This window comes from Urtica dioica, chromosome 11 (assembly GCF_054948205.1).
Source record: "Urtica dioica subsp. dioica isolate 48M chromosome 11, U.dioica_male_clone48M_v1_H2, whole genome shotgun sequence".
Lineage (NCBI taxonomy): Eukaryota > Viridiplantae > Streptophyta > Magnoliopsida > Rosales > Urticaceae > Urtica > Urtica dioica.
In genome coordinates, this window is record NC_142766.1 from 18,899,270 (window position 1) to 18,926,424 (window position 27,155).

Below are 27,155 nucleotides of genomic sequence, written 5' to 3' on the forward strand. Positions count from 1 at the left end.
GTCGTATCGTAAGACATCTCTGCTTTCGTCACTTCTGACACGTGGAAGTGGAACCATTTTTTCTCTACAAACAAAGTGAGACATACAGTGAGTGACTGCGACCAAACCTTTTTTTTCCGCTGCACTGGGATTGAAATCTTAAATAACCAGCATTGGATTTTCGTTCATGTCAAGACAAAAATATATGTGGTAAAGTTTGATTATATTTTCACTCAAACAGTTTGATGTTACGCTGGCATCAGATTCTCCTCTCAAGCCTCTGTCAAAATGTTACTTTCGGGTTTTCATTTTCTCCTCTCTTTTGTTTTGTGTGTGTGAGGTGAGCATGTTTAAAATTTCCCTAAAGAAAGAAAGAGAGTATATTTAAAAATGTTACATTATACAGTTGTGCGTTTAATATAATATGTTTGAATTATTGATGCATATCATGTCCAATTTTCTTAGTCCGACTCGGTTGGTAAAATTAATTGCAAACACTGGCAGAGAATGCATGAATGATTAATTTATCATTGAATTTTGTGAGCAAAAAAAATTGATCATTGAATAATATTCAGACATTTATTAAATTTATATTGCCAGAAAGGCAACATTCGGTCAATGAGAATCAGACTCCGTGAGGCCTCTCAAATATCGACAACACGTTTCTATAGACAAATTGCACTGCCGTTCCTTTTCTTTATCTTTATTCTCTTTTTTATTTAAGGATAAGTGCTGGAGTAAAATAATAAAGTAATTATTACTAAAATAAAAGGGTCAATTAGCCAAAATAAATAAATAAATAAATTCCTACACAGCTAGAGAGAGAAGCACTTAAACATACAAGAACTCCCAAAACTCACCATATTCACAATCACATGTACAGTGAAGAAACAATATGGTAAAAATTCTCTCTTTTTTTCCCTGTTATCATGTCAAGAAGCATTTGTCATCTCTACTGTATAATTTCAAAATTTGATAACTAAGCACTTCACATTTATGCAACCTCAAGGGTGGTTTTTCTTTTCTTTCTTCTTTCCGACCCCACTATTCACTGCTTATTTTTCTAAAAAAAATAAATAAAAAATCAACTCAAGTCCATCTCTAGTTCATCGCAACTAGTTCCCCTCCTCGAGTTGATTTGCTGGTCATACTTCTGGGAAGCCAAGTAATTCAAAGCCGTGACCACATCCGATATGACAGGCCTCAAATTGGGCTGTTCTTGAACACACATCGCGGCTATGGCGAGAGCCTGATAAAGCCCTCGCACCGGATATCGCCCTTTCAGCAACGGATCCACCATCTGCGAAAACTTCCTCCGGTCCCGAAACAAAGGCCGAGCCTGCAAAACCAGAACCAAAACAAAGCTCAGTACTCAAAATCTCGACGAAACAGAATTAGAAACAGAAACTGGAATTAAGTACTGACCCACGCGACCAAGTTTTGCTCTTTGTGGGGCTTGGTCGAGTCAATGGCCTTCCTTCCCGTGATGAGCTCGAGAAGAACGACCCCGAAGCTGTAAATGTCGGACTTGAATGTGAGTTGGCCGGTCATGGCGTAGTCGGGGGCGCAATAGCCGTACGTTCCCATGATCCTCGTCGAGACGTGGGTTTTGTCTCCGCTCGGACCCACTTTCGCAAGCCCAAAATCCGACAGCTTTGGGTGATAGCCTTCGCCGAGCAAAATGTTGGAGCATTTCAGGTCTCGGTATATCACCGGAGGTTTCATTTTTACGTGCAGATACTCTAAGCCTCTCGCCGCCCCCGCCGCTATCTTCATCCTCGTGTTCCAATCAAGTACTTCTCTTCCCGGCAAAAGATCTGAAAAAAACAAAATCAAGTCACATTTCACTCCCTTGACACCTCGTTTTATGTATGCATATATATACCGTGTAAATGGTCTTCCAAGGAACCCAACGGCATGTACTCGTAAACCAACAGTCTCTGATCTCCCTCGGCACAGAATCCAATCAGCTTAACGAGGTTAGGGTGGTCCGCGAGGCTGAGCGTGAGAACTTCCACCACGAATTCCCTAATCCCCTGAAGCCCGTTTCGATCAAGTTGCTTGATAGCCACAACCTAATAAGAACCACCCCGTTGAATTTATCAGCCAAACTTCACAGTCCAAGTCCCATCTATCTATCTATCTATCTATCTATATACCTGATTGATTTTGTCCAAGTGTCCCTTGTAAACTTTGCCGAAACCGCCCTCGCCGAGAAAGCAGTCGCACCGGAAGTTTCCGGTGGCGATTGCGAGCTCTTCGAAGGTCAACGTCTGAGCTCTTCGGCCGTTGGTCTCGCTCTCTTTCAGGTTCAGCTTCTTCACGTCCAAAGACAATTGGTCGTCTTTGTCCTTCGAGGCCTCCTCGGTCTTTGCTTCCACGTCCATCTTCGAGCTCGGACTCACTCTCACAGTGCCTACAGATCAAATGACAAGACGATCAAATACATGGTATATATCAAAAACAGAAATTAGGCTAATCATGCGACACTAAAATTAAGGCATTTGCTATTAGAACTTAGTCTTTGTTATGTCGTTTTTGGTTAGTGTAGTTTTTATCTGTCGTTACTTTTTGTTTACAGCCTATATAAAGGCTGGTTTGATGTACAAATCATTAAGTCAAATAAAAGAGTTTTGGGTCTCTGATTCATTCAAGAACAGAGTCCAAATTCCCAATTTGATTTCATCTTCTCAAATCCCAGAATTGCAATATTTTTTTTTTTTTTTTTTTTTTTTTTTTTTTTTTTTTTTTTTTTTTTTTTTTTTTTTTTTAAAATGCTAAAGCACATATCTCTGCATTAATATAATTTTTGAAACTAAGAATAAAGAATTGGACCAAAGCTGAAGAAAAAGAAACGAAGACAGTAATAATCCATTAACTAAAAAAAAGGAGTTCATTCCCATCGAGAATTTATTAAATCGAAACATGAATCAGCTTGATTATATTGCAATTCTGGGATTTGAGAAGATGAAATCAAATTGGGAATTTGGACTCTGTTCTTGAATGAATCAGAGACCCAAAACTCTTTTATTTGACTTAATGATTTGTACATCAAACCAGCCTTTATATAGGCTGTAAACAAAAAGTAACGACAGATAAAAACTACACTAACCAAAAACGACATAACAAAGACTAAGTTCTAATACACCCCCTCAAGATAAACTTTCTTGAAAGTTTATCTTGGACTAAAAATCATGAAACATCGGAGAAGACACAACTTCTGAACAGCCTTGAATTCCCACGCAGCCTTGAAAATCATGGATTTTTCAAGAACTGAACTTTGACTCCGTAGAAGATAACAACTTGGTGAAGAAGTCCAAATGCTGATGAAGCGTCTGAACCGAAATAACCAAGAACCTCCACTCCGATTGAGTTGTCACTCTTCTTGAACATGAGAAAAATAAACAAGCATCCTGGAAAACTGAGAGCAATTGTAGTACAACTCCATGAACTGCCCTTTTGAAGAGACGATCACTGCCATGAATGCCGCGAATTCCCGCACTCTCTTTACTGTTGCGGCAGTGATTCCCTCCCTTGCCCACAAATACAGACCGCGATTGACACAACCGGAAAAGTCTGGACTTCGGGGCTTGTGAGAGAGATTGTCGGACTGACATTGTTGATGAATCGCTGCGGCTTTGCAGGTGAGCTCGGCTGACTGAATCGTGATCGCATTAACACGGCGCGACTCGCCGGAGATAGATTCTTGATTGCAGCAGCTTTGTAGGCGAGGTAGACGGAGTGAATCTGGATGGCTTTGACACGGCGGGACTCGCCGGAAAAGGACCATGAAGGCCAAGGCACGGCAGGACTCGCCGGAAAAAAAAATTGATGCTTGACGCAGCGTCTTCGTCAACCTTTCTTGATCATATTGGCACGGCGAGACTCGCCGGAGAAAGGATCTTGATAGACTAACACTTGTCGCAGCGTCGTCGTCTTGATTGCGACTGAGATACGGAATTGTCTCCGAATTAATGAGAATCCGTCTGAACTTCAAGAATGGACGCCGTCTCGTTCTTTCACTAGATCGAGAGAAAGGAACGTCGTCTCGAATCTTCATCGGATCGAAATAAAGAACTCTCCGTCGATGAATCTCCGAATTCCGCCATGGACGCACGGGAAAGGAATCAGAAATTGCAATCGAGAAACGAGAGAAATACAAACCCAGAATTGGATTGAGGATAGGCGTCGCCGATCCCGTCGAGGTTTCTTCAATCGTCATTGAAGAGACGATGAAAACGAAACAAATCTCGGATTTGGGGGCGAATCAATGACAAACCTTGCTGAAAATCGCTCTGAATCGGACGACTCGTCTCCGTCGATGAAGCTTCATTATCCGGCATTGTAGCAACGAGAGAGAAACTTGAAAACGAGAAGGAGATGAAATCGGAAATCTCAGGTGGCGCAGAAGATTTGCTCTGATACCATATTGCAATTCTGGGATTTGAGAAGATGAAATCAAATTGGGAATTTGGACTCTGTTCTTGAATGAATCAGAGACCCAAAACTCTTTTATTTGACTTAATGATTTGTACATCAAACCAGCCTTTATATAGGCTGTAAACAAAAAGTAACGACAGATAAAAACTACACTAACCAAAAACGACATAACAAAGACTAAGTTCTAATATTTGCTAATACCCATAAGCAATTTGGATTAGGGACTTGACCTAGCCAGCCAACCATGAAAACAAACAAAAATAGATTAGTGAAATAAGAGAAAAATCTTAGCCCAGCTTCGATAATAACAAAAAGGTCAAAACTTTGATAGATGTATTTGAAGTCTGAGATGTGAACGCGATTTCAAACAGCGAAAAATGGAAGCTATATCACCGAAGAATTCAGGCCATTGAATAAAATAGTAAAAGAAGGAATTCGCTTTACCGGAATTTTTTAAACTGATTAAACCCGGTAAAAGCCAAATCGAAAGAACCAACAAAAACAAAAACAAAAAAGAAATGTTTTACCCTTTTATTTCGGCAGCGAAAACGACAAAGCAATCCCAGTCGAGTCTCGATTACCACCGACGAACAACGAAAAAAAAACTAATAAATGAAATTAAAAAAAAAACAAAACTTCCGATATTGTGCACACAAACAAAAACCCTATCAAGCTAATTTCAGTCAATAGAAACTCAAAATTCCTAACAAAAAAAAAAAAAAAAAAAAGAAGCAATCATCGAAGAATAATAATTAAAAAAAATTAGACCTCTTCATCTCAAGCATTCATAAACAAAGGATAAATAATAAAAAAAAAATCAACAGTGTACCTTGAGAGATTTGCTCGTTTGACTTGACATCGCTACGAGTTTCTCGACTCTCTGATCTTTTGTTTGAATTCCCAGCGCAACGAAAACACCCCATCGATGACCTCCAAATCCGTGCGTTTGTGTGAGTGAGTTAGTCTTGCTTTTTTTTATTTCTCAGTTACACAGATAGAAGACCCCAAAAAAACGCAGAAACCCGAAAACCACGCTTGAAAATATAACACACGAAATGAGAGAGAGAGAGAGATTTTTTTCTTTCTTGAGAACTCTCGAACGCAGAGACGAAAGGGAAATAGAAAAATAAAAATAGAAGAGAGAGTTCTTCGATTCTACAATACTCACAGGCACAGCACTTTTTATTTTTATGTCTTAATTGCACGTTTTATATCTCTCGAAGCTGTAATACTCTGGGAACCACCATAGAAATATAAATCAGAAGAATCCACTCAAATTATGCCACGTATCCCGTAAGAGTTTAGTTGTCATTTCAGGATGGCTTAAAATGCTGCTGTTGAGGTTGGGTCTTGTAATAAAGACACGTTATAAGGAAACGCCACGTCGTTTTAGCAGGAAAAAAGCTATCGTAGTCTTTGTCTTTACTGGTTTCGGGCGAGCTCGCGGAAATGATGACGTGGCAAGATCTGATTGCTGTACGGCGATTCTCGATGCGAGCTGGTTCGCAACAGATCTTTGTCCTCTTCTTCCGTAAGCCAAAGAGTTCTCTATTCATTTTGTTTATTTATTTTTACTTTATTTAATTAATTTTCCTTTTTCTTTTGTGTCGTATTACCCGCCGGTGACGCACAATCGCCAAACGTGTCTTTTGAGCCGTCAGATTTGCTTATAAGAGTCAACGTTTGAAGAAAACGAGAAGAGTGGGAATAAAAGCGCTTTTTTTCCCATATATAAAAAAAAAGAGCTTATTTTTCAAACAAATAAATTAATTATAAAAGAGCTGCAAAGTTGGTCCCACTTTGCTGATGTCCGTGGCGGGACCCAATGGAGGTCGAAACGCGTACTGATTTAATAAGTGCGTAATACCTCTTTTATTATCGAAAAATAAAAAATAAACAAATTAAGACTCACAAAAGCTTTTCTATTTCCCGTCATTATTTAACGTCTATTTCATGTTCCTTTTACTATAAAAAAAAGGCTCACGACGTGTCTTCTTTCTAATTTTTTATATTATCATCAATTTATTATAATAATAAATAAATAAAAACAATTCTTCAGTATTCATGATACCCTCTAAATTGTCTTTTTTTTTCTTCAACTAAGACTCTTCTTTGCACAAATATTTGCTTGTTAGAAAATTTAACCGTTGTTACCATAGTGTTATGATATCAACTGAATCTTTACTACATGCTAAAAAAAAGCATTTGCCATTTTTCAACTTAATCTTTGTGTGTTTGAAAGTTAACTATTTCTAGATATGGGTCGTTCTTATATACCAGTCTCTAGTTCTCATAAAGCATCACTGCAACGCATTTATAATGTGCACTGTATAGTTAACAAAAAACTTGAGAACGCAACTGAGAATAAATTATTAAGGTTTCATTAGGGATGTTATGGGTATTTCATCATTTAAATAATATAAAATCAACAAAATTTATAGTAGGGGAGAGATATTATACATTAATGATTTTTGTAGTACACTTAAGTCATAAACATTACACAAAGAGATACGCATAATATTTCTCAAAATCAGAGTGATTGATGCCCAACATATTTTCCTATAAACAATATTCGCAAATATAATGTAATTATGTGGGTAATAAGAGATTTTCAAACAGGTAATAATCAAATAGCTGCGAAATATGTACTAGGCACATTAGCTTTGCTCTTACTATCAATATGATTTTAATAAAAAGAAATTGAAATTGATTTGATTTTCAAATAAAAAATAATCCTTAATCACCATTTTCTGTAGTATCCTCAAAATCTTAAGAATAATGCTTCATATTTGTTTGCTTTGATATAATTCTCTTTAAATCGGATAGAGTTTAATTATTATTTGAAAGAAAAAAAAAACATTACATAATTACATTACGTGCCATGTGAAGTTCCCACAACAATGAATAATAATAGAGAACTGAATCTCGGTGAATCAAATGTAAATGAGAAGATTAACACGTACGTGTAACGTGGATTTACTATTTATTTACGCGTGAATTCGGAACCATGAAGATTCCACGAAGAAGCTTCTACAAAATTGATAGAATCAATTATAATTAAGTTTGAGATTCTTTGCGGATTTGGTTCATCATTATAATTACTGAACACAAAACAAAATGAAACTTCTCTCAAGCACTGGTATTCAGTAACTAATTGCTTCTCCAAATCTATAAGAAAATGGCAAACTCATAGAAACGGTACACGTTTAAATTTTATTGGTGATTTCATAAATTCCCCAAAACAAATAAATAGCTAATAAAGATTTATAATTATGAAATATAATCACGTATAAACTAATTAAAGATGGTCTATTTATCTTTACCCATGTGACTGCGAATAAAAATGATAGAGAACAAATCAAAACCATATGTTCAAAAGAATAATTTCAATTCACTGTTGTGTTCAAAAGTGAATTACGTGGTGATTTTTTTGGTCGGTGGTTTGAATCAATAATATATAGATTATAGAACGGCAATATGATTGTTCCAGCTACCAATAATTTCCATTATTAAGAAAATTGAGCAATATGAACTTTAATTAAATATTTGAAACATTGATAGGTCTTTATCGACAAGGAAAAAAAAATTCTTAACTTTTTTTTTGCTACACCAAAAATACACACTTGGCAAAAAAAATAAAAAAAAAATAAAATAAAAAAAAAATAAAAAAAAAGACATCCATTCTCATATTCTTTACCTAACAAATAATTTGTGTTTCAATAATGGATATGGACATAGGATTTTGAGAGAGACACTTGGTAACGTATGTGAAGTTTGGCTTTTCTTTTTCCCTTTCAAGTTTTCAACTTGCTTATTGCATTACCTTATAAATGACAAACAAGAAAAGAACAAAGATTATCATCAAATTCATATGGTTGGTGTGAAATAGATTTGTATGCTCTAATGGGACAAATAAAACAAAAACGTGTCACCCCCTGTATATATTGGACTTGATTAATAAGTTGTAGTGTTTATGAGCCATCAGCTGGTGAAAAAGTTTCCAATCATAGTAAATGGGAGGCGATTAGTGATGGAATGATCTCATTCATGAAAGTATTAGCTTCTCTTTATTTATTCTTCAATTTCATTAATTATTTTGATATAAAGAGTAGATATCTGATCATAAGATAAACATTAGCTTGCCAAATCATGAAATGCTGATCCAAAGATTAAAAAAAAAAAAAAAAAAAAAACAGTCAAATAAAAAAGGTAAAAAAAAAAAATTGAAAAGAAAGTAAAAATAGGAATATTAGTTGTCTGGGTGGATTAATTAGTACTCACTCCAAAAGGTCAAGCGATTATAATTTTAAGAATTAGTGGGGGTATGTATATGTACCACTACCACGACTCTGTATTTATTAGTCAATAGTAGCTTATTTATTTTTAATTATCAATAGTAGTTTGATTAATGGTATGTTAAAGCATCTCCTTTAGCCAAACTAGTCAATCGTAGGAAATTAGGTGCCGCTTTCAATATGCATATTAATTACCATTATTTATATATATATATATAAGGAATAATTAATTAGGTGCCGCTTTCAACATGCATATTAATTACCATTAATTACATATATATAGCTGAAAATAGATGGCTGCTAACTATGTGTGTGTAGAGAGGGAGGGTATGGATAAAATAGGGGAAATGATTTTTGGCACGTTTCACGATTTGAAACGATCCACTCACAACGTGACACGTGGCACTGAACATCCACGTGTCACGTTGTGAGTGGATCGTTTTAAATCATGAAACGTGCTGAATAGCAGTACTCATAAAATATATACACACTAGCTAGACGTCATCCTAGGCATCGGTACCGGAAGTTAACAGAAATTCTGGTAACTTCGATCTATTTACTGCCAACAAGACTACCGTTTTCAAGATTGGGTATATCAGAAATACCACTTTCGACGGTCTGCGGAATTGGTCAAAGTTAGATAGAAGTTATTGGTACCGAATGCTACCGTTAAGAGAATAAGTGAGCCTCAGTCTGATACGTGCGACGATATTGCTTACAACTTTTTGTTTTTTGTTTTAATTAATCTGAGTCGTTGATGATACAACGGTTTATATATGCCCGTTGAGGCCTCAGATTTTAGCAAAATAAATAAATAAATTTCAACCATTTTAATTATTTTTCCTATTAATACATCTCATTCCTTATTATTTTCCTTCACAAATCAAAACATTCATCTCTCTCGAACCCATTAAATTCTCTCAAGTATCAATGTCTCACAAATTTTTATTTAAGTGGTTCTATTAATCTATAGCTCTCACAACTTATGATTTATAGTTTTATACGTATAAAAAATTTATTATATAGTTTCGAACATGTTTGGCTCGTCATCCACTCACCGAAATTCTCATCGAGGCTCACGTCGAAGTTCTAATCGCACTCTCACACCATCCAATCACAAAAAGAATAGGAACAACATCAAGAAATTCAACAACCAAATCCCCTCTCTTCCTCATCCAGTATGCACAAAAGTGGTTAAATCTTTCTAAATTTCTCAATTATGAAAACACCGAATATGCTTCCATCACATCTCCAACATATTCATATCAACCTCTAAGTTTCCCTCAAGAGTTATCTGAATTTGCCCCGATCTCCCCTTATATTCCACAACAACAATATTTTACATAACAACATCCACCGCCTGCTCCTCTACATCAACATCCTTAAAGCTCACAACCACACCCCAACGAAGACGCTTATATGGTATATCCACAACAACTTCGTAGACTTCAACAACTTCGGAAGAGAGTTTTACGCCTAATAGAATTACCATTTCCGTTAGGCAATAGAAGGCTATTTAACGGTAACGGTACTACCGTTTTGTAACGATGCCCATGATTAACCTAGAAGGGGCAAATTTGTATCATAATTTAGGAGGGGTAAATTTGAAAAAAAATAGATTAGGCTAATCTGTAAATTTTTAGGATAAATTTTTGGAAAAAAAAAAAATGGGTCAAAAAAAAAAAAAAAAAAAAGGGAAGATCATATGACCCCTGAGTTTCATGTAAATCCGTGCCTGTATAGACGTCTTGCAAAGACCATGATTATCAAAGGAATGAACATTGATATGAAGGGGACTCCTTCACCAATATATGTTTCATTTGGCATAAAGCCGTTCTTCATTAAAATAACTTCGGAATATATGTTTTTTTTCTTGAAAATAATCACATACATATATATATATATATATATATATATATATATATATTTGACAATATATGCTTTTCTGAAGAAGAAATATCTATTTAAATTTAGTCATATGTCATTTACGTATTCCAATCATAGACTCACTTATTTGTTCATTTATAAATTAACCTCACTTTAGTAAATGTTAGATTTTGTCCCTGAATAAATAGCTAAGTAATTTATTAGGAAAGTAGATAACATCAAATTACATTGTACATTGCATATTAAGAAAAGAATAAGGACTACCAAAACTGATCAAGAATAATTATAACCATACCGGAAGGAAGAAGTCAAAGAATCTTGACCAAGGGAGTTAATATGCCAAAAAAAAAAAAGGTTCAAGAGGGGTTGATTTATATATTTTTTGGGTAAATTAAAAAAAAAAAAAATTGAGGAAGGGTTGTAACTTGTAAGGATTGAAATTTCGCGGATTTCGGTCGGAAACCGGACCGGAATCTGTTTTTTTAGAGTCTCGGTGCTGATATGTAGAAGACCATTATTTTTCTTTGATTCCGAGGAAACCGTTCCAGTTTCTTGCGTTTTCCGGTGAATCATTCCGTTTTTCGATTGTCTTCAGACAAATTATCACGCATTCCGACAGAAACTTACCAGTAAGTGGTCAAATACCGTCAATTCTTAAAATCTTATGATATTTATTAGGAGGGGTAAATTTGTATCATAATTTAGGAGGGGTAAATTTGAAAAAAAAAATAGATTAGGCTAATCTGTAAATTTTAATTGTATCATAATAAATATCCTTCCGTTTTCCGATTGTCTTCAGGCAAATTATCACGCATTCCGACAAAAACTTACCAGTAAGTGGTCAAATACCGGCAATTCTTAAAATCTGATGATATTTATTATTTCTTCATGAAATTTATCGTTATTTTTTGATGATTTAGTTCAAATTCTTAGTTTCTAACTTCTTATCGTATTTAATTGGAGTTTGTATCCAATTTTTTTTAGTTACATCCGAAAATATAGGATTAAGATTTGAATGTGTTTTTGGGTTTTTTTTGTTAAATTAGTTGTAGAATATTAAATTTTATGTATAATTAGTTGATTTTTAATATGAATATTATCACTATTTTGATTTTGTACTTTGTATTGAACTATGTCATTAAGTTTGTGTTGGATTTTTGTTGAACTATTATTATAGACTTTTTCCATTTTTATCCTATGTTATGCATGAATTTTTTAAAAATATTTATTCACTACATTCCTCTCTGTAAGTACGGTATTTGACAGTATTATTCAACGGTAACGGTATTCTCAATGGTACAGTTTTCCTTTTCTTTTTCCGAATTTCACGGTATAGCTTACCTTCAGATACCAGTAAAATCTGAGTCCTTGAACGATAACGGTATTTTGATCATTCATGAAATCCACCCCCTCAATGTCTATTGGCTTCGTGCCTGGCCATACCTCAATTTAGGGTAACTCCAACCCATGCACTATATTTGGTGTTGAAATCACACAACTTTTGTGTGTTTTTAACACCAACTTTTTTCCAACACCAAATTTCACACTAAAAATACTATTCACCATTATTATATTATTAAAACTACAAAATCTCTTTCATTTAAAATTTCAGTAAATAATTAAATGTTTATATTTTTTTTATTAGATGATTAATATTATTTATAACTTGTCAATATTTAACAAAAATCAAAATTGTACAAAGTTTAAAAATAATAAAATTCTGAAATAAAAATTACATTACTTAAACAACATATTACATCTAAATAATTCAAAATAAAAAACATACATTTGAAAGATAGATTACATCATACTAATTTACTATGTCTTTTAAAATTATGTTATTGTTTTTAGTTTTTACGTTTATTTAATGTGTATAATTTAATTTTAATATATGTTTACATTTTTTATGTTTTACCTGAACTTTATTTTAATGTGTTTTTTTAGTCAATTATGAGTTTTGGTGTTTTGTAAATATTGATAGGTTTATATATATATATATATATATATATATATATATATATATATATATATATAAAGTTAGTGCTTAATGTGTTAATAACATTTTTTTTAAGTTTACCGTGTGATACATGTCACGACAAATATAGTGTGACACTGTATCACACGCTATATTTGATGGTGCAAATATCGTGGGGTTAGACCAAATCATACGGCATATTTGATGGGATATCGTGTAATTGGATAAGCTCTTAGTATGCTCATTTCGATTAGAAAAAAAAATCAAAAATCAAATGTCAATAAAAATATCTATTACTGAATATTCTTTTACAAAAATAAGGATCATATATGCTTTTATTATGTCAATCTCCGTATATTAAGACCCAAAAATCAATAATTAAAAAAATTGATTAAGGGATAAATTTTTAAGATTAATAAAAGATAGTAGACAATGTAACAAAAAAATGAATAACTGAGAATATATATATATAATTGTGATACACTTGAAAACACATAATACAATACAACTATAAACTAAAGAGGAAATGTCTTACTACAGCTCATTGAATACTTTGTATATAATGAATTACTTGTATATAATATAACACGTATTTCTCTTACTCGGAGAAATAGGTGTTATACTCTATAGATTGATGGTCAAAGTGTTATCTAGAGTGAACGATGGATGGTTGAATCGAAGCAAAGTGAAACGACAAGTTTATTTCGCAATCTCTTTTTAATTCTTTGTAGTTTGTTCCGTACGACTTCCGAAAAAGCTTGCATCTTTATTGCCATAATTACAACTGCTATTATTAAATAGGCGCTCTCAAAGAATAGTAAGTAAATTCATGCCTTAAGACCATAAACCCGAAACTCCGTTGAATTTAAAATTGAATTTTTAAATGTTCAACTTTTGAGGCAATGAAATAAACATAGCAATACTGTAACTGCAAAGCTAAAAAACCAGTCTACTTTTGACTACATAGAAAATTTATGCGTTTCGCAACAAACAGTATGGGCATTTTTCTTTTCTTCCTGAAATCTACAAATATATATATATATATATATATATATATATATATATATATATATATTTGGCAATGAGCAGATATTCTCTCACCCATGATTTATTGCATGAAAATACTCAAGTACATGGATTTTGGTCAAATTTCTATAAATGAATAAATAAATATGAATACATATACATAAATTCCCTAGAGATGAACTGAAGGTATATGATCCATCAAAGTTGGATGAACTGTTTTGATCAAAATTAAACTATATATATAAGTTGAGTGGTTATTCTGAGTTCTGACATGTGACAATCCCAATGCCTCTCAGCCAATGTTTTGGTCAACTTGTACTCAGCTACAAATTTCAGTAATTCAAGAAAATAGTATGAAACAAACGTGTCGTGTTAATGTGATAATTATTATAACTTATATGCCCATATTTTTTTGTTTAAACAGTTCGAATTTTAGCTCTGATTTGGTCTTTGAAATTTGAATAGCTCACCTGTTTCAACAGTTGGGTTAAGGCGTTAAGCATTGCATTTATTTTTAAAGTCTTAAAACTCTTTAATTCTATGTTTTCAAAGTTTAAACTGTTTTGGAAGATGATATAGCTAAATATCTTTTGAAAGTTTTTGTTTTTTCAAAAAATTTAAAATTGCATATTTATTATGTGTCATGATAAATTAATTATTTTGTAAATATATTATTGTGACGTCACTATCTTACTATTTTAGATCTAATTCCTTCTATTAATAGGGGAGTCAAACGCGTTAAAGTTGTTGAACTGTAAGCAATTTAAGACTGATGAAATCTAATGGAAAGCAACATATGGAGGACTCGAGAAGCTTTACTCATTTAAACTATATTTTAATTCAAGAAAAAACAAAACCAATTAATTGTCGGTAATGGTACTATTATTTCGCGTTGGAGGAGCTTAGAAGTTGCTCATATAAAATAAATAATTTGAGGCTTTATTTTAGTCTCGCAACCTCGATTGGTTTGGAAGAAAAGTTGTTTGAATCACAAAGCTCTATGAATTAATCTTATGTTTGCAACAATAAATTAGTCACTTATTTATTTATTCTATCTATACGTAGTACGTATTGACTATTTTTTACTCATTAAAAAAAAAAAAATACCGGCATAACTTAAAACCGATGGTGCTGCTTAAAAATATGACGTGCGTCGAACTAAATAAAACTCAACTTTTTTAAGCAAAAGAAAACAAAAATGAACAGAGGTTCATATTCTATAATTTATATATTAGACCACATTATTCCAGTGATTTAGTTTAGGGGATTATTCCTATTCTATGACCTCCACAATGATTTTGGACCAAAATCAAATAAGTTCAATTTAATCCTAAACTATGACTATCTATTTTCTTTAAGTACAAAAATACCCTCAATTTTATTAACAATGTCAAACCTGCCGGTTTATTGACATTGATGTCAATAAACTGTCAGGTTTATTGACATCAATGTCAATAAACTGTCTGGTTTATTGACATCAATGTCAATAAACCGGCAGGTTTGACATTGTTATCAATAAACTAGCTACTGTCAACGACCCCGACAACACCAAGCACATGTTATCAAAATTGGGAAACAACAACTTTGTTTAAAAAAAAATTTGGGCACCAAGAGTTAGAGATGCATTTTTAGTAACATAATTAACATCTCAACAACATAACCACGCTCGGCTTTGACCCATCGGCGCTGGGATGGGAAACGCGAGGACTTCTACGCACCACCGGGGGCGATTTCTCAGGCGAGGGTTTGGGTTTCTTGGCGGGGTATTTCTTTGTTTGGGTTCATCTTTCTTTAAGTCGTTGAATTTCTGTGGTTTTTGAAGTTAAGAAACAAAGAAAAAACGATTCTCGCGATTCTGGAAAATTTTGAAAGTTTCTGGAAATTTCTGGGCTTTCGTTGAAGATTTATTGACATTGATGTCAATAAAAATGCATATTTATTGACATCAACGTCAATAAATCTTCAACGAAAACCCAGAAATTTTCAGAAACTTTTCAAAATTATCCAGAATCCCGATAATATTTTTTCTTTGTTTTTTAACTTTAAAAACCACATAAATTCTACGCGGAATCCAAAGCGGGCTGTTTCGGCGGACACTTTGAGGTCGCCGCCGCCGGGATGGCCATGGGCTGCTCTCCGGCGGCCACGGGCTGCTCTCCGGCGGCCATGACCGTCGTTCCCAGGAGCTTCAACGTCGGAGATGGGAGAAGATGAAGGTTTGGGGATAGAGCTGTTCATAATGAATGAACAAAATGCTTAAAAAAAACATTCATGGATGAGAGAAATGAGGTTTTTTGGACGCAGAGAGAGAGAGAGAGGATGTGAATTGTTTAAAAAAAAAAAAAAAACTGACTAGAGGGATAATAAATGAAAAGAGGAAAAATAATGAATAAGGTTAAAAACGTAATTTAATCAAATGGGTAGTCATAGATTTAGATTAATTTAGACATATTGGATTTTGGTCCAAAATTAGTGTGGATGTCATAGTTTAGGAATAATCCCTTAGTTTAGAGGGGGCGTGAAAGAAGGTAAGCATTTTTTTTTTCTTTCTTCCTTTTCTGAATAGTTGTTTGGCCTAAAGAATGCCGTATTTTAAGTGAAAAAAAAAAACAAAAAAAACAAAGAAAAAATCACGAGCTTTGAAGAGCAAAGTCGGGCATTGTTTTGTCCAAAAAAAAAAAGTCGCACATTGGTGTCAGAAGTGGGATCTTTGACTTGTAAAGAGTGTAAAGAGAAGAAATTGAGGGAGAAAATATGGCTTTGGAAAACTGTAACCCACTTTCCAAGCACCGTCAAAGTTTTCTTGAAAGCTAAACAGTTTATTATTGTTATTTCTTGCCGCAAAGCTTAACAGTTAACTTACTCGCAAGTAAAATATTATAGATTTATAATTAGGAACATTTTTTTTTATACTCTTCGAGTCTGAGGTGACTGAGCTGAAGGGAAAGGCAGACATACCTGGATTGCCCTATTTTTTGGGCATTTTTTTCCCCAATCGCATAAAATCTCTCCTATTCACCAAGACACCAACTATCATTTTGGTTTAGTTATTTATAAACAAATTATTAATAATCATAATTTAGTAAACACTTCATTTGTACCGGTAAGAAACATCACTACAGATCATTCCCAACAGAAAAATCATTGACAGAAGGCTAGGAGCATCGTAATCCAAACAGTATTGATTACGCAACAATCATTACTTAGGACACAAAAATACAAGAACTTAATGACACACAGCACCCCACAATTTACAGATAAAATTGTGAAGAAAACAAGTAAATACAATAAAGAGTGAAGAGGTCAAAACAGAGTCACAAGGCTACATCTTCAAACTTCAAAGCACTATCTCGGTAGATTTTTTTTTTTTTTTTTTTTTTTTTTTTTTTTTAAAGGAGGGAATTCACATGAATAGAATCATAAGGCTACAAATGAAAAAAAAAAGTAAAAAAAAAAAGAATTCACATGAACAATCAGCAGAGACTACAAAGGGTCTAAACTGACCAAAAAGACAGCAAAACAATGGAATCAGTACTCACAAAAAAGAAGCCTTGGTCAATAACACATGCAAATCACCGAAAAAGAAACCTGACCTCTGGAAAATGCACATCCGTTTATAGACAGGAACATCCTAGCTTCAAGTGTTCAACCAAAAAATATAGAAAAAAAGCAGCCAATACGATTTTTTATATGAGCAAAATTATCCCGAAAGATGAAGTTAATAGAAGCCAATACATCGGACATATATAAGCACTCAAATACATAACATAATACATGTAAAGGCACTGCACCGTACCGAAATAAAAGCAACCGGTCATATATATAGACAAATACCCTTAGAGAAACTGAGACACAACCCATGAAGCTTCTCAGTCGGGCTAGAGTAAGAGAATACCCCATAGAAATAAATCATCTCAACTTTGCTAAAATGTCCCAAAACCATACTCAAAGAAGAGGTCAAAGCAAAAGCAGATATACCATTCCAAATATATCAAAATCTAAAAACATTGGGTTTGTGTGTTTATCATATATATCTGCAAAAGAGCTAATACCACCACTATTGAAAATCAAAGCACACAAAGACATCACTCAGCTAATAATATAATGATATTACCTGATGAATCATTTATCTTACCTTAAGGCTTTGATATACAGCTGAAGATATTGATTCAAAGCCTGAAACGTTGAACTATGTGTAATATAAAACACACGTAAAAATAAAAACTCCACAAATGTTGATATTATGATTGTAGGTAAGACCATGACCACACGCGCATAATTTTTAGATAAAAACACGTGAATATGTCCTCGCCATCCAAAGAAAGGTCAAGACAATCTGCTAGGCCTCCATTGATAAATGCATAAATATAAATATGATAAAAGCAAGTTTAGGAAGATAATTCAATTCATGACTGCAGAACATACCTGAAAATATTGACACCATAGTGTTCTTGTGTATCATTTGTTCTCCTTGTGAATTTCCTCCAGACTCGAAAAGCACAACAGTATCTCCAAGAGCTCTTTCCAATAATCTTTTCTTATGGAAAACCTTATAAATATCAAAAGGGGAAATCAGTAGAATAATTACCCAACGGTCAGGCTAAAGCAGAAATCAAAACGTAAGATGAAAAACATAAGACTAGCGAATGAACCAATACCTTTAATTAGCACTGAAAAAAATATTAAAAGGGAAAATCAGTAGAATGATTACGCAACGGTCAGGTTAAAGCAGAATTCAAACCGTAAGATGAAAAACATAACACTAGCGAATGAATCATTACGCACTGACAAAAGCCACGTGTGTGAGAAAAGTTTCAGAAGCCCTATGACCACCAAAAAGAAAAGGGGAGGAGTAAGTGTTCAGAAAAATTCAGCCTCAACTATCATTTATTATAACCGGGTTATTTGAAAGAACACAATGAGCAACATAAGAATGAGAGTATATAGAGCGATACAAAAATAGAAAAAAGACGTACCTTTTATGCGCTCAGCCACCGGTAGCATCACATTCCGGTCACGTTCTCGGGCAACCCTGTCTTTTTCCAAAAACGAAAAGGAGAACCATGCACTCTAGCTTATCACTGACATAAAAATGACTTACTGCCATATTTACCCCTCACCCTCAAAGTGGTATCAAAATGGAATGAGTTATATTGTACAAACTTATAACACATCAACAAACAAAGACCAGCTTCTTAGAAACAAAGATCGATGCATCCAAAAAGAAGGTCCAGACAATCTGCAAGACCTGCATGAACCAGCCTCAAAGTTATTTATCATACGAAGGCCAGCGAGTATACAAATAAAGGCAATACATGAAGGAATCGTAGACATATCCACGACAAATAATTAACTGCGCATGATTGAACACTACTTGCAGATTACGAATTAAATTGGTTCACATTTCAAAAAAGAATGAAAGAAAACTCTTTGGCAAGCGGATTGGAGTCACGATTGAGGACAACAGAGAGAGAGTCGGAGAGTCCAGGGATATACAATGACAGACATATAGCCTGAGAATCGAGATGTTAGATACAGATGGACTCACTAACAGAAAAAGTATAGTAAATTCATTGACTCTCCATTCCACATAATAACAGGGAAGATCAAGAAGAGAAAAAAGTCTTGGAAAGAACGTGAAAAAATACTTCTGGAGCTTTAATCTCAGATAATTTAACATCGGTTGGCATTGACAATCAAACATAGTGACACTATGGCAGCTGTCCGATGGGCGGCAAGGGATTCCCTGGGAACCAACTTTGCTCAACCGAGGTTTAAGAAGCTCTAACAACATTAGAAAAGAAATTAAAAGAAGATATAATAATGGGAAGGGAAAACAAGGTTGGAAAACGTAGCCATGTTCAGCCTCTTGTTCTCCTCTGTACCAACTTGATGCCCTGAAAATTTTGAGCTCTCCATGTTCAGAGAAACTGCAAGGTGGAAAACAAATTAGTTTGTTGTGCAATGGAGAAACAAACGAAGCTCTATTCTAGAATTCATTCAAGATAATATAGATTGAATACCAAAATCAAATTGAAAAATAAACAATCAGGTACCATGTGAGTGGTAGCACAAACTCATGTTACTACATGGTCTAGACTTCATTGTTGGCACTTCGGATTACCTCCATTGCACTATAAGTCTTGTATACTTTTTCAGAGAACGAGGAATTACACCAAGATTCTTTATATACATAAATACTATATGAAAGCATACTGCAGAAACCCAACTACAAAGGTGAAACTTCATAAACTGAGATAACATGTACAAACTTATCACAAAAACATTAAAAAGATCCTTGACTTCATCAAGTTTGATGTGGGCAACGTGGTCATGGTGACAGAAGGAAGGAATAGAGGGCGTATCGGGATCATCGAGAACAGGGAACTGAGCAAGGGAACCTTTGAGACCGTCCATCTACAGGACTCTCTGGGCCATGAATTTGCTACCCGTCTCTGCATATGTAGTCACCATCGGAAGGGACTCCAAGCCATGGATTACCCTACCAAGGGAAAAGGTTCCGCTGTTACTAGAGATTTGCATGGGATCATCAAACATTTTTTTGCGAAACATGTCATGTATATTTTTTTTTTAAGAACTCACCTGAGATCGAGCCCCTGAAGAAACAAAACTCAAGAGGGCACTAGTGAATCAGCTAATGAAGAATCTACAAATCCCTCCATTTAGTTGGTTTAAGATCTACAGCGGCGGAAGCCATTAGTGCTGCACCGCTGCTTCGACACACAACAGTGTCAATGGAGCCGAGTTTAGGAAAGTGGGAAAGACAATTTTAGTAGGAGTATACCTATCAATACTTGATTACATTGGCTGGAAAATAACAAGTTCTGATCATTTCATGTTGCTGTGTTATATGTATATTATACCTATTATTTGCACCTGCATTTGGAGGCATGGGGATGGTGACCTTAACCTCGTGGACGATGAGAACGAAGGTCTCGTGTTAGTGAAACTGCAAACTAATGCCACTGTCTCCCATACCCGGGATGTACAGAATTTCTTCTCTGCTTCTCTCAGTTGTTCCTAGCTCCATGTCAATATAACCCAAAATGAAAACGAAAAAAAAAATCAAACAGTAGAAAATATGATATACCCTATGATGAACTGACTTATGCCATATATACTCACCTGAGAGTCGCCGTGGAAGAAACAAGTTTGTCGAAAGCATTGTAGAAGTCGACATCGGCTATTCACCACTGCATCTCTTTGTCAATATATCTTAGAAAGAAAGAAAACTCTTCTTATCTTAAGCAATGATCACACTCGTGACATTTAGTTACAAGAAATTATGCGATCACAAGGACAAAAAAAAAAAAAAAAAACTATACAATCAACAGCCACAAATTTGTAACACAAGATAGAAGAGGAACCCTAGAGAAGATATATTGAAAATATTCAGCCTTTGGTTTTTTTAGTACCCAACAATGTACATGAATGAATAGCAGATAAGAAAAAAAAAAAAGACTCATTAGCAATGATCCCAAATCGTGACGTTTAGTTAAAAAGAAATTATACAATCTGCAGCACGAAAAAACTCATCAGTACTCAACTGTAGAACAAGGCCTGATAAATATACGAAAGTGCAGAAAATTTAGTATAATCAAAGCAGTTATTACCTAGTTGGTTTATTTGCTCCCGACTACTCTTACAAACTTGTTTCCCTCAAAATTGGAGCTCCTCGTATTCAAGAACTGCACGGAAGTGAACAAATTTAGATACAGATAAAAATAAACAAAATGAAGCCCTATTCTAACAGCTTCATCAGAAAAAGTGAGGCGCCTGGGGAGCCACTTACATTGTCGCAGGTAAGGTTCCACAACCCCGATGTTTTTTTTTTAATAAATAAGGAAGATATAATAGTAGAAAGAGAGAGAGAGAGAGAGAGAGAGAGAGAGAGAGAGAGAGAGAGAGAGAGGGACGTTGGGAGATTAGAACTTACAGTTCTCCCACATACAATCTCATCTTTCAATCATCGTCCTCAAAATCTAGCGTACTAGGCCACTTGAAACGTTAAATTTGCAATCTAGCCAACGTTTTAAGCATGTTTAAAATCTAGCCACATTTGATGACATGGCCTCATTAATCAGATAGCATTTTAAATGATTGTCCCTAGCATTTCTATATGTTAATTTTGGTAAATGGCTAATTCACCAAAATAAACAAAACCTTGGCTAGTTTCCTTAATAAATCCCGAATACTGATAACAATATCTATTTTGAGTATAAATGTTTTCAACAAATCACTGTGCAAATCAACATATTGGATATATATTATAAAAGTAAAATGGCAGCAAAGCTACTTCAGAATAGATATGCCAAAGCACATAAAGAAACTGAAGAATCAAGACATCAGAGAAATGATACAGTAACTCTAGTGCCAAACCGTAATCGTCATCCACGCCTTGCTCGAGATGAAGTAACTTGAAAACACATCAATGTTAATTTATTTGGTGCTACGATAAAATTTGAAAAGAAGAAAAAATGAACAGAGAACGACTAGGACAAACATAGATCAGAGTGCTCCAACTACAAAGAGGCAACAATATATATACAGGGTAAACTACACAAGAATCAAGTGAGGCTTGAGGTTCAGATGTTGAGCACACAACACACACCTGCAGAGATATACCTGATTCGTTTAAGTGTGTAAAAAAGTGTTTTTTCTTAAACAATAACTTTCAATTGATATCGGCTAGAGTGTTAAAGATTCAGATGTCAAGGGTTAGTTATATTATTATGTGTACAAATGTTCGCCCTGGGAAGATGTGTGTATACATTATTTGAGGCCAGAGTTTCTCGTTATTAATGTAATTCTGTATGGTTATTGATTTTCATTATCAATGAAAATGAAGCACAATTTTCTATCATCCCTGTTACCATTCATGATATTTTCTTATCTGTGTTATGCCTACGTTCTAAAAAAAAATAGCTTTACATGCAAACTTTTGATTTGCGTTTCATACACAGCAATCACATCAGATTTGCTTCGGCTCATTCAAATGGGAAAATGTCAAACCTGGGTATTATATTTTAAAAAGAAAGAAAAAAAGTACAGCCCAGAAACAAGAAGTAGAACACAAAACCTGTTTTGCTGTTGCAATGGAAGACGTTCACACCCTTGTACATGACAGAGATGAGGCAATTGTGTTGAGACCGCTACCACAATCTGATTTCTTGAATGCAAAAACTGTGAGTGAGTTTTGTTGTTAATTGGCAAAGAGAAGAAGAGGAGCAGAAAAGTCCATTGGAGCGGTTGTGGAGTTTCAGACCTTAAACAAAACAAAGAATGAAAGCATTGAAGGTATAGATGCAGGTCACAAAGTGATATCATTAGGCAATTCAAGTTATATATAGGCATGAGAAAAATTAAAGAAATTTGAATAATCAGTACCCGCTGGTGCAGTTGAGCTTTCGATGCAAGACGGTCCTGATGAACAGAAACACTTAGAACTTGTACTGATATCCACCAAAGTATTAGCTATTAGACATGGGTGGTTTGGTCTTTATAAGAACACCACTTTTAGATATCCGTAAATGAAACATAACATTGATAATCGAAGGCAAAACCCCCGTTGCAGTACTCAGAATGGGAGTAGATGCTCAGAAACTGAAGCCGGGCACAGGACAGGTCAAAACTCAAAGCCTTAATTTCATCTATAATAGAAAGAAAGAAAAAAACACACAAAATTGAAGAAATACTAAATAAACATAAATGTTCACATCAGTACCAAGATTATGATTGTTTCAACTACCATTTGAAGGTCACGAATGCCATAAGTACTCTTGACTAGATCTCTACAAACACGGAATCAAGAAATGCGTTCCTTCGGGATATACCTTCACAGCGAAGAGTACGGAACTTTGAGTAAGAAAAAGCTTGGATCCGAAACCCTAAGTGTTTATTCATGCCCGGGAATGTTCAGCAAACTACCCACCTCTATCCTAGTTCAATGTCACAATCAGAACAAAATAAAATAAATTGAAAAGATAACAAAATATAAAAATAGAATGCAGTGGATATTATATGATAGAAGATACAGTGTGATTTAATTGGATTACGTCTTAGATGCTCACTCGGAAGAAACTACGTTTTTGAGGGAAGTCAAGGCCAGGGATTCATGACCGGACCGACTTAGCCAAGCAGTCAACTGTGGGAGCAGCAAGGGACAAAGAAGCTTTAGAGAAAGAGAGAGACAGCTAGGAAATGTGAACAGAACAATATTTTAATTCATATATAACAGGGAAAAAAAAGATCAATTTCGGGCCTTCATTCTCACCTTATTTGGCATAAGCAGCAATGATCACATCAGATATTTTTGTGCCCAAGCAAATAGGAAGAAAAAAAATCAAATCTAATACAAACAAAACCAAACAGAATCTAGAAAGATGAAGACATTGAAAACCTAACCTATTTCGCCATTGGAATGAAAGCTGTGTTGGCGTTCCAGTCCTTGGAATGAAAGCTCTATAGATTTTCTCGTCCGTGCACATGGTAGAGATGAGGGAAGTACGTTAAGACTGCATCCACAATTTGATTTCGGGCTCTCCTGAATGTAGAAAGTAGAAACTAAGCGTGAGTTTGGAAAAGAGAAGAAACAACAAGAAATCTGACCTTTGAAGAGCAGAGACGTCGAGACCGACAACCTCTTCGATTTCCCTGATGACGTGCTCTGCTCCAGGACAGAGAGGCCAATTTTGTTAGGATGAAAGGTCATGAAGTCGAGCGTGGTCAGTTGTGGTTTCAGATATAAGTAAAACTCACGTAGATACCCAGCCTGCAATATTGTCTGCAATACACGAAAGAAACAGATCATTAAACGATTGGAGTTCATTTTGCCAGAAAAATAAGATAGTTATCCATAGTCATGGAGAAAAAAAAGGTAATGCAGAATAACTCAATGCTTCCGGCCCAAGTATTAGCTCCTCCGCAAGTGTGGTTTGGCCTTCTTGGTAACGTAACTTCAAGCAATTTATAATATCGTGACTTTTAGAAATCAGTAAATAAATCAAGAGAACGGACAACATAACATGACTTACATTTCACATACACCGCTGGTATTATTTAGCATTGAAAGGCTCTATGTCCCTCGGCTACCATTTCAACTCGATCCGACCTTCCTACCAAAGCGCATCGATCTCACTTGCCAAAGAACGAGCCGAATAAATTAAACCCATCATCCAAGTTCATGTAAAGATATCATGTTATAAACAACACAGAACAAAAAGAAAAAAAGAAAGAGAAAAAAAAGTGACAATTCCAAGGCTTGGCAACGAGGAAGTACATGTTAACCGTGGTGAAGCAGCAGTCTTCTGGCCGGAGTTGAACCTGTATACCAACTGTGTTTATGAAACCCTAAATCAAAAGCAATTTCCCAAAGAATCAGCAAAATAAATAGGAAAAAAAAAAAGCGATATTCATTGTTCCTTACCAGGGCGTTGTGGACCACAACCACCCTCCTCCCTATTCTCTCCTCTCCACCCGAGCATCGTTCGCCGGAGCCGCTGTGTTGACCGACGGTGGAGTTGAAGAGGATTTTCGTCGAAACCCTAGATCAAAGAAAAACATTTTTTTTATCCGTTGAAGTTCAGCCGACGAGTCTGTGGTCTCCACCCGAGCGTCGTTCTCCAGCCTTTCCCTCACGGTGGAGTTTGAAGCCCTAGGATTTTCTTTGAAACCCTAAAATTCCAGAGACTGAGAGCGGGTAAATTGTGAGTCCTGTGTGTCTGAAGCTTCCTGAATGATTTATATAGTAGAGAGAGAGCGGCAATGGTTGTCCAGCTGTCCTCCGAAACTTGGGCATCAATCAATTAGCTGATATAACGGTTATATGACTTTGTTTCCTTTTTTGTTCCAGATAATTACAACTGTCAAATTACAGTAATAATTGAAGTGCTTACTCTTCAAGTCAATCGTATACTCCCAATGAATAAAAAAAAAAAACTACAAAACTCAAAAAAAAAAAAAAAAAAAAAAACTTCCGTATATATTAATCACCATTTTCTATTTAAGAAAATAAATACTCGTTAATTTTTTTTTAATAAAGATAAAACATAATTTTTTTAAGGAATGAAAGCATCTCTTTGGATAAAGAAATTCCTAATTAATTATTGGTCATATGTGATAATAATTTGGTCTAGAGATAATTTCACATAATCTTCAAAGTAAAGGTTATGGATTCAATCTTTATCGACAACAAATGTCTTAAATGTTGATATATATATATTGGCCATCCGGTAAAAATCTAGCCAAATCAATCAAACTCATTCACCATCCTTCTAAAATATTTGTACGTTGCAACTAAAAAAATCCCAAGTATCGGTACCAAAAGTTAACGGAAATTTTGGTACATATGCTATATTTATTGTCAACGGAAGTATTGTTTTCGATGTATTGGTTAAAGAAAATAACTCTTCTGACAGTCTGCGTAAGTGGCAGATGTCAGATGGAAGAAAATATTTTTGTGAGTTACCGTTAGAGCAACGGAGAGACCCTTGTGCACGGTGCATTGTGAACGTTAGTGTTTTTTTTTTTAATTATTCTGGGCGATTGATGATGTAACGATCGGATGAATCAATGACCCAAAAAAAGTAGTCGTTTTTTGCCTGTTCGAGCTAGAATTTTATAAAAAAAAATTATATTTTAATCTCTCTCTCACAATTCTTCTATAAATAGACCCATATATATACACTATTTTCTTCACAACTATCAATCTCTCTCAACTTATATTATCCTCTCAATCTCTCTCAAGTCTCAACTTATATTATAATTAGAAATTTTAATCTATACTAGTTTATTTTATAAATTTTATATTAAAGAGTTTTCGAGAATGTCTAATTCGTCGTCATCTCATAGAAGTTCTCGTCGTACTTGTACTCGCTCTTACACACCACAACCTCAAGAGCAAACCCGAAGTTCAACAACCAAATCGCGCCTCTCGTGCTATTCAATATCCTCAAAATTGGTTAAATCTTACAAAAACACGGAATATGCTTCCACCCTAGCTCCAACATATTCATATGAATCTCCAGGTTACTCTCAAGAATTATCACAATTTGCTCCAATATCTCCTTATGTTCCTCCTCACTATAACCCACCAGCTCAACATCTTTAAAGCTCACAACCACATCTATATATTATACACAATAACCTCATCAATTTAACTCACCACCTCAACATCTTTATAGCTCACAATCACCTCCATCACAAGATCCACAACCTCCGACACCTCCACCACAAGATCTATCAATTCCACAAAATCCAGAAGACCAACAAAACCCACCAAATCACAAACCTCTAAAACAAAATAAAAAAGAAAACCAGTTCCAAAATGTGACAATATTTTATAGAGATTGGTGACGGCGAGACCCGACAAGGTCAATGCAACATTAAATAGTATTTTAATATAAAACAGTAAATAGTTGGAGTATGCTGCATCATTAGCCACATGAGAAAGGAAAAAAGAAAAAGAAAACAAGAGAGAGACACTTCCATATCCCCTACATGATACAATTAGAAATATTACGTAAATAATATTT

The 27,155-nt window shown here is 34.7% G+C and overlaps 1 protein-coding gene and 3 long non-coding RNA genes across 13 annotated transcripts; all 4 read right to left on the reverse strand.

Annotated features, from left to right (window-relative positions):
- Positions 1 to 712: 712 nt before the first annotated feature.
- Positions 713 to 5,606, reverse strand: LOC149382005 (putative serine/threonine-protein kinase PBL5). Of its 4 annotated transcripts, XM_089629961.1 has the most exons (6): positions 4,947 to 5,024; positions 4,621 to 4,649; positions 2,139 to 2,395; positions 1,865 to 2,054; positions 1,405 to 1,796; positions 713 to 1,318 (listed from the first exon to the last, which is right to left on the reverse strand). In XM_089629961.1, the coding sequence occupies exons 2-6, from the start codon at positions 4,622 to 4,624 to the stop codon at positions 1,064 to 1,066; spliced, it is 1,098 nt and encodes a 365-aa protein (XP_089486087.1). In that variant the 5' UTR covers positions 4,625 to 4,649; positions 4,947 to 5,024; the 3' UTR covers positions 713 to 1,063. The 4 variants fall into 4 exon arrangements, with proteins under 4 accessions (XP_089486087.1, XP_089486086.1, XP_089486089.1 ...); XM_089629960.1 differs by lacking the exons at positions 4,621 to 4,649; positions 4,947 to 5,024 and adding an exon at positions 5,249 to 5,606; XM_089629963.1 differs by lacking the exon at positions 4,621 to 4,649 and having other exon boundaries at positions 4,947 to 5,215.
- An 11,379-nt stretch (positions 5,607 to 16,985) lies between these two features.
- Positions 16,986 to 20,660, reverse strand: LOC149382006 (uncharacterized). 4 transcript variants are annotated; one of them, XR_016301989.1, is made up of 5 exons: positions 20,500 to 20,660; positions 20,206 to 20,333; positions 19,659 to 20,125; positions 18,579 to 19,532; positions 16,986 to 18,425 (listed from the first exon to the last, which is right to left on the reverse strand). It is a non-coding gene; the product is annotated as an uncharacterized LOC149382006 (long non-coding RNA). The 4 variants fall into 4 exon arrangements; XR_016301987.1 differs by having other exon boundaries at positions 16,986 to 19,532; XR_016301990.1 differs by having other exon boundaries at positions 16,986 to 19,532; positions 19,659 to 20,104; positions 20,487 to 20,660.
- A 77-nt stretch (positions 20,661 to 20,737) lies between these two features.
- Positions 20,738 to 25,430, reverse strand: LOC149382007 (uncharacterized). 4 transcript variants are annotated; one of them, XR_016301975.1, is made up of 7 exons: positions 25,231 to 25,258; positions 24,902 to 25,166; positions 24,657 to 24,755; positions 24,264 to 24,406; positions 24,028 to 24,166; positions 21,237 to 21,311; positions 20,738 to 20,838 (listed from the first exon to the last, which is right to left on the reverse strand). It is a non-coding gene; the product is annotated as an uncharacterized LOC149382007 (long non-coding RNA). The 4 variants fall into 4 exon arrangements; XR_016301974.1 differs by having other exon boundaries at positions 24,902 to 25,430; XR_016301973.1 differs by lacking the exons at positions 24,902 to 25,166; positions 25,231 to 25,258 and having other exon boundaries at positions 24,657 to 24,895.
- On the reverse strand, positions 21,502 to 23,644 carry LOC149382008 (uncharacterized). Its single transcript, XR_016301977.1, has 3 exons — positions 23,011 to 23,644; positions 22,703 to 22,888; positions 21,502 to 22,234 (listed from the first exon to the last, which is right to left on the reverse strand). It is a non-coding gene; the product is annotated as an uncharacterized LOC149382008 (long non-coding RNA).
- Positions 25,431 to 27,155: the final 1,725 nt, after the last annotated feature.

Coding starts and splice junctions, on each gene's coding strand:
- LOC149382005 (XM_089629960.1), bottom strand. CDS start 5,342: ATGGGGTGTTTTCGTTGCGCTGGGAATTCAAACAAAAGATCAGAGAGT. Junction 1,797..1,864: donor CTTGGAAGACCATTTACACG/GTATATATATGC, acceptor TGTTTTTTTCAG/ATCTTTTGCCGGGAAGAGAA. Junction 1,319..1,404: donor AGCAAAACTTGGTCGCGTGG/GTCAGTACTTAA, acceptor CTGGTTTTGCAG/GCTCGGCCTTTGTTTCGGGA.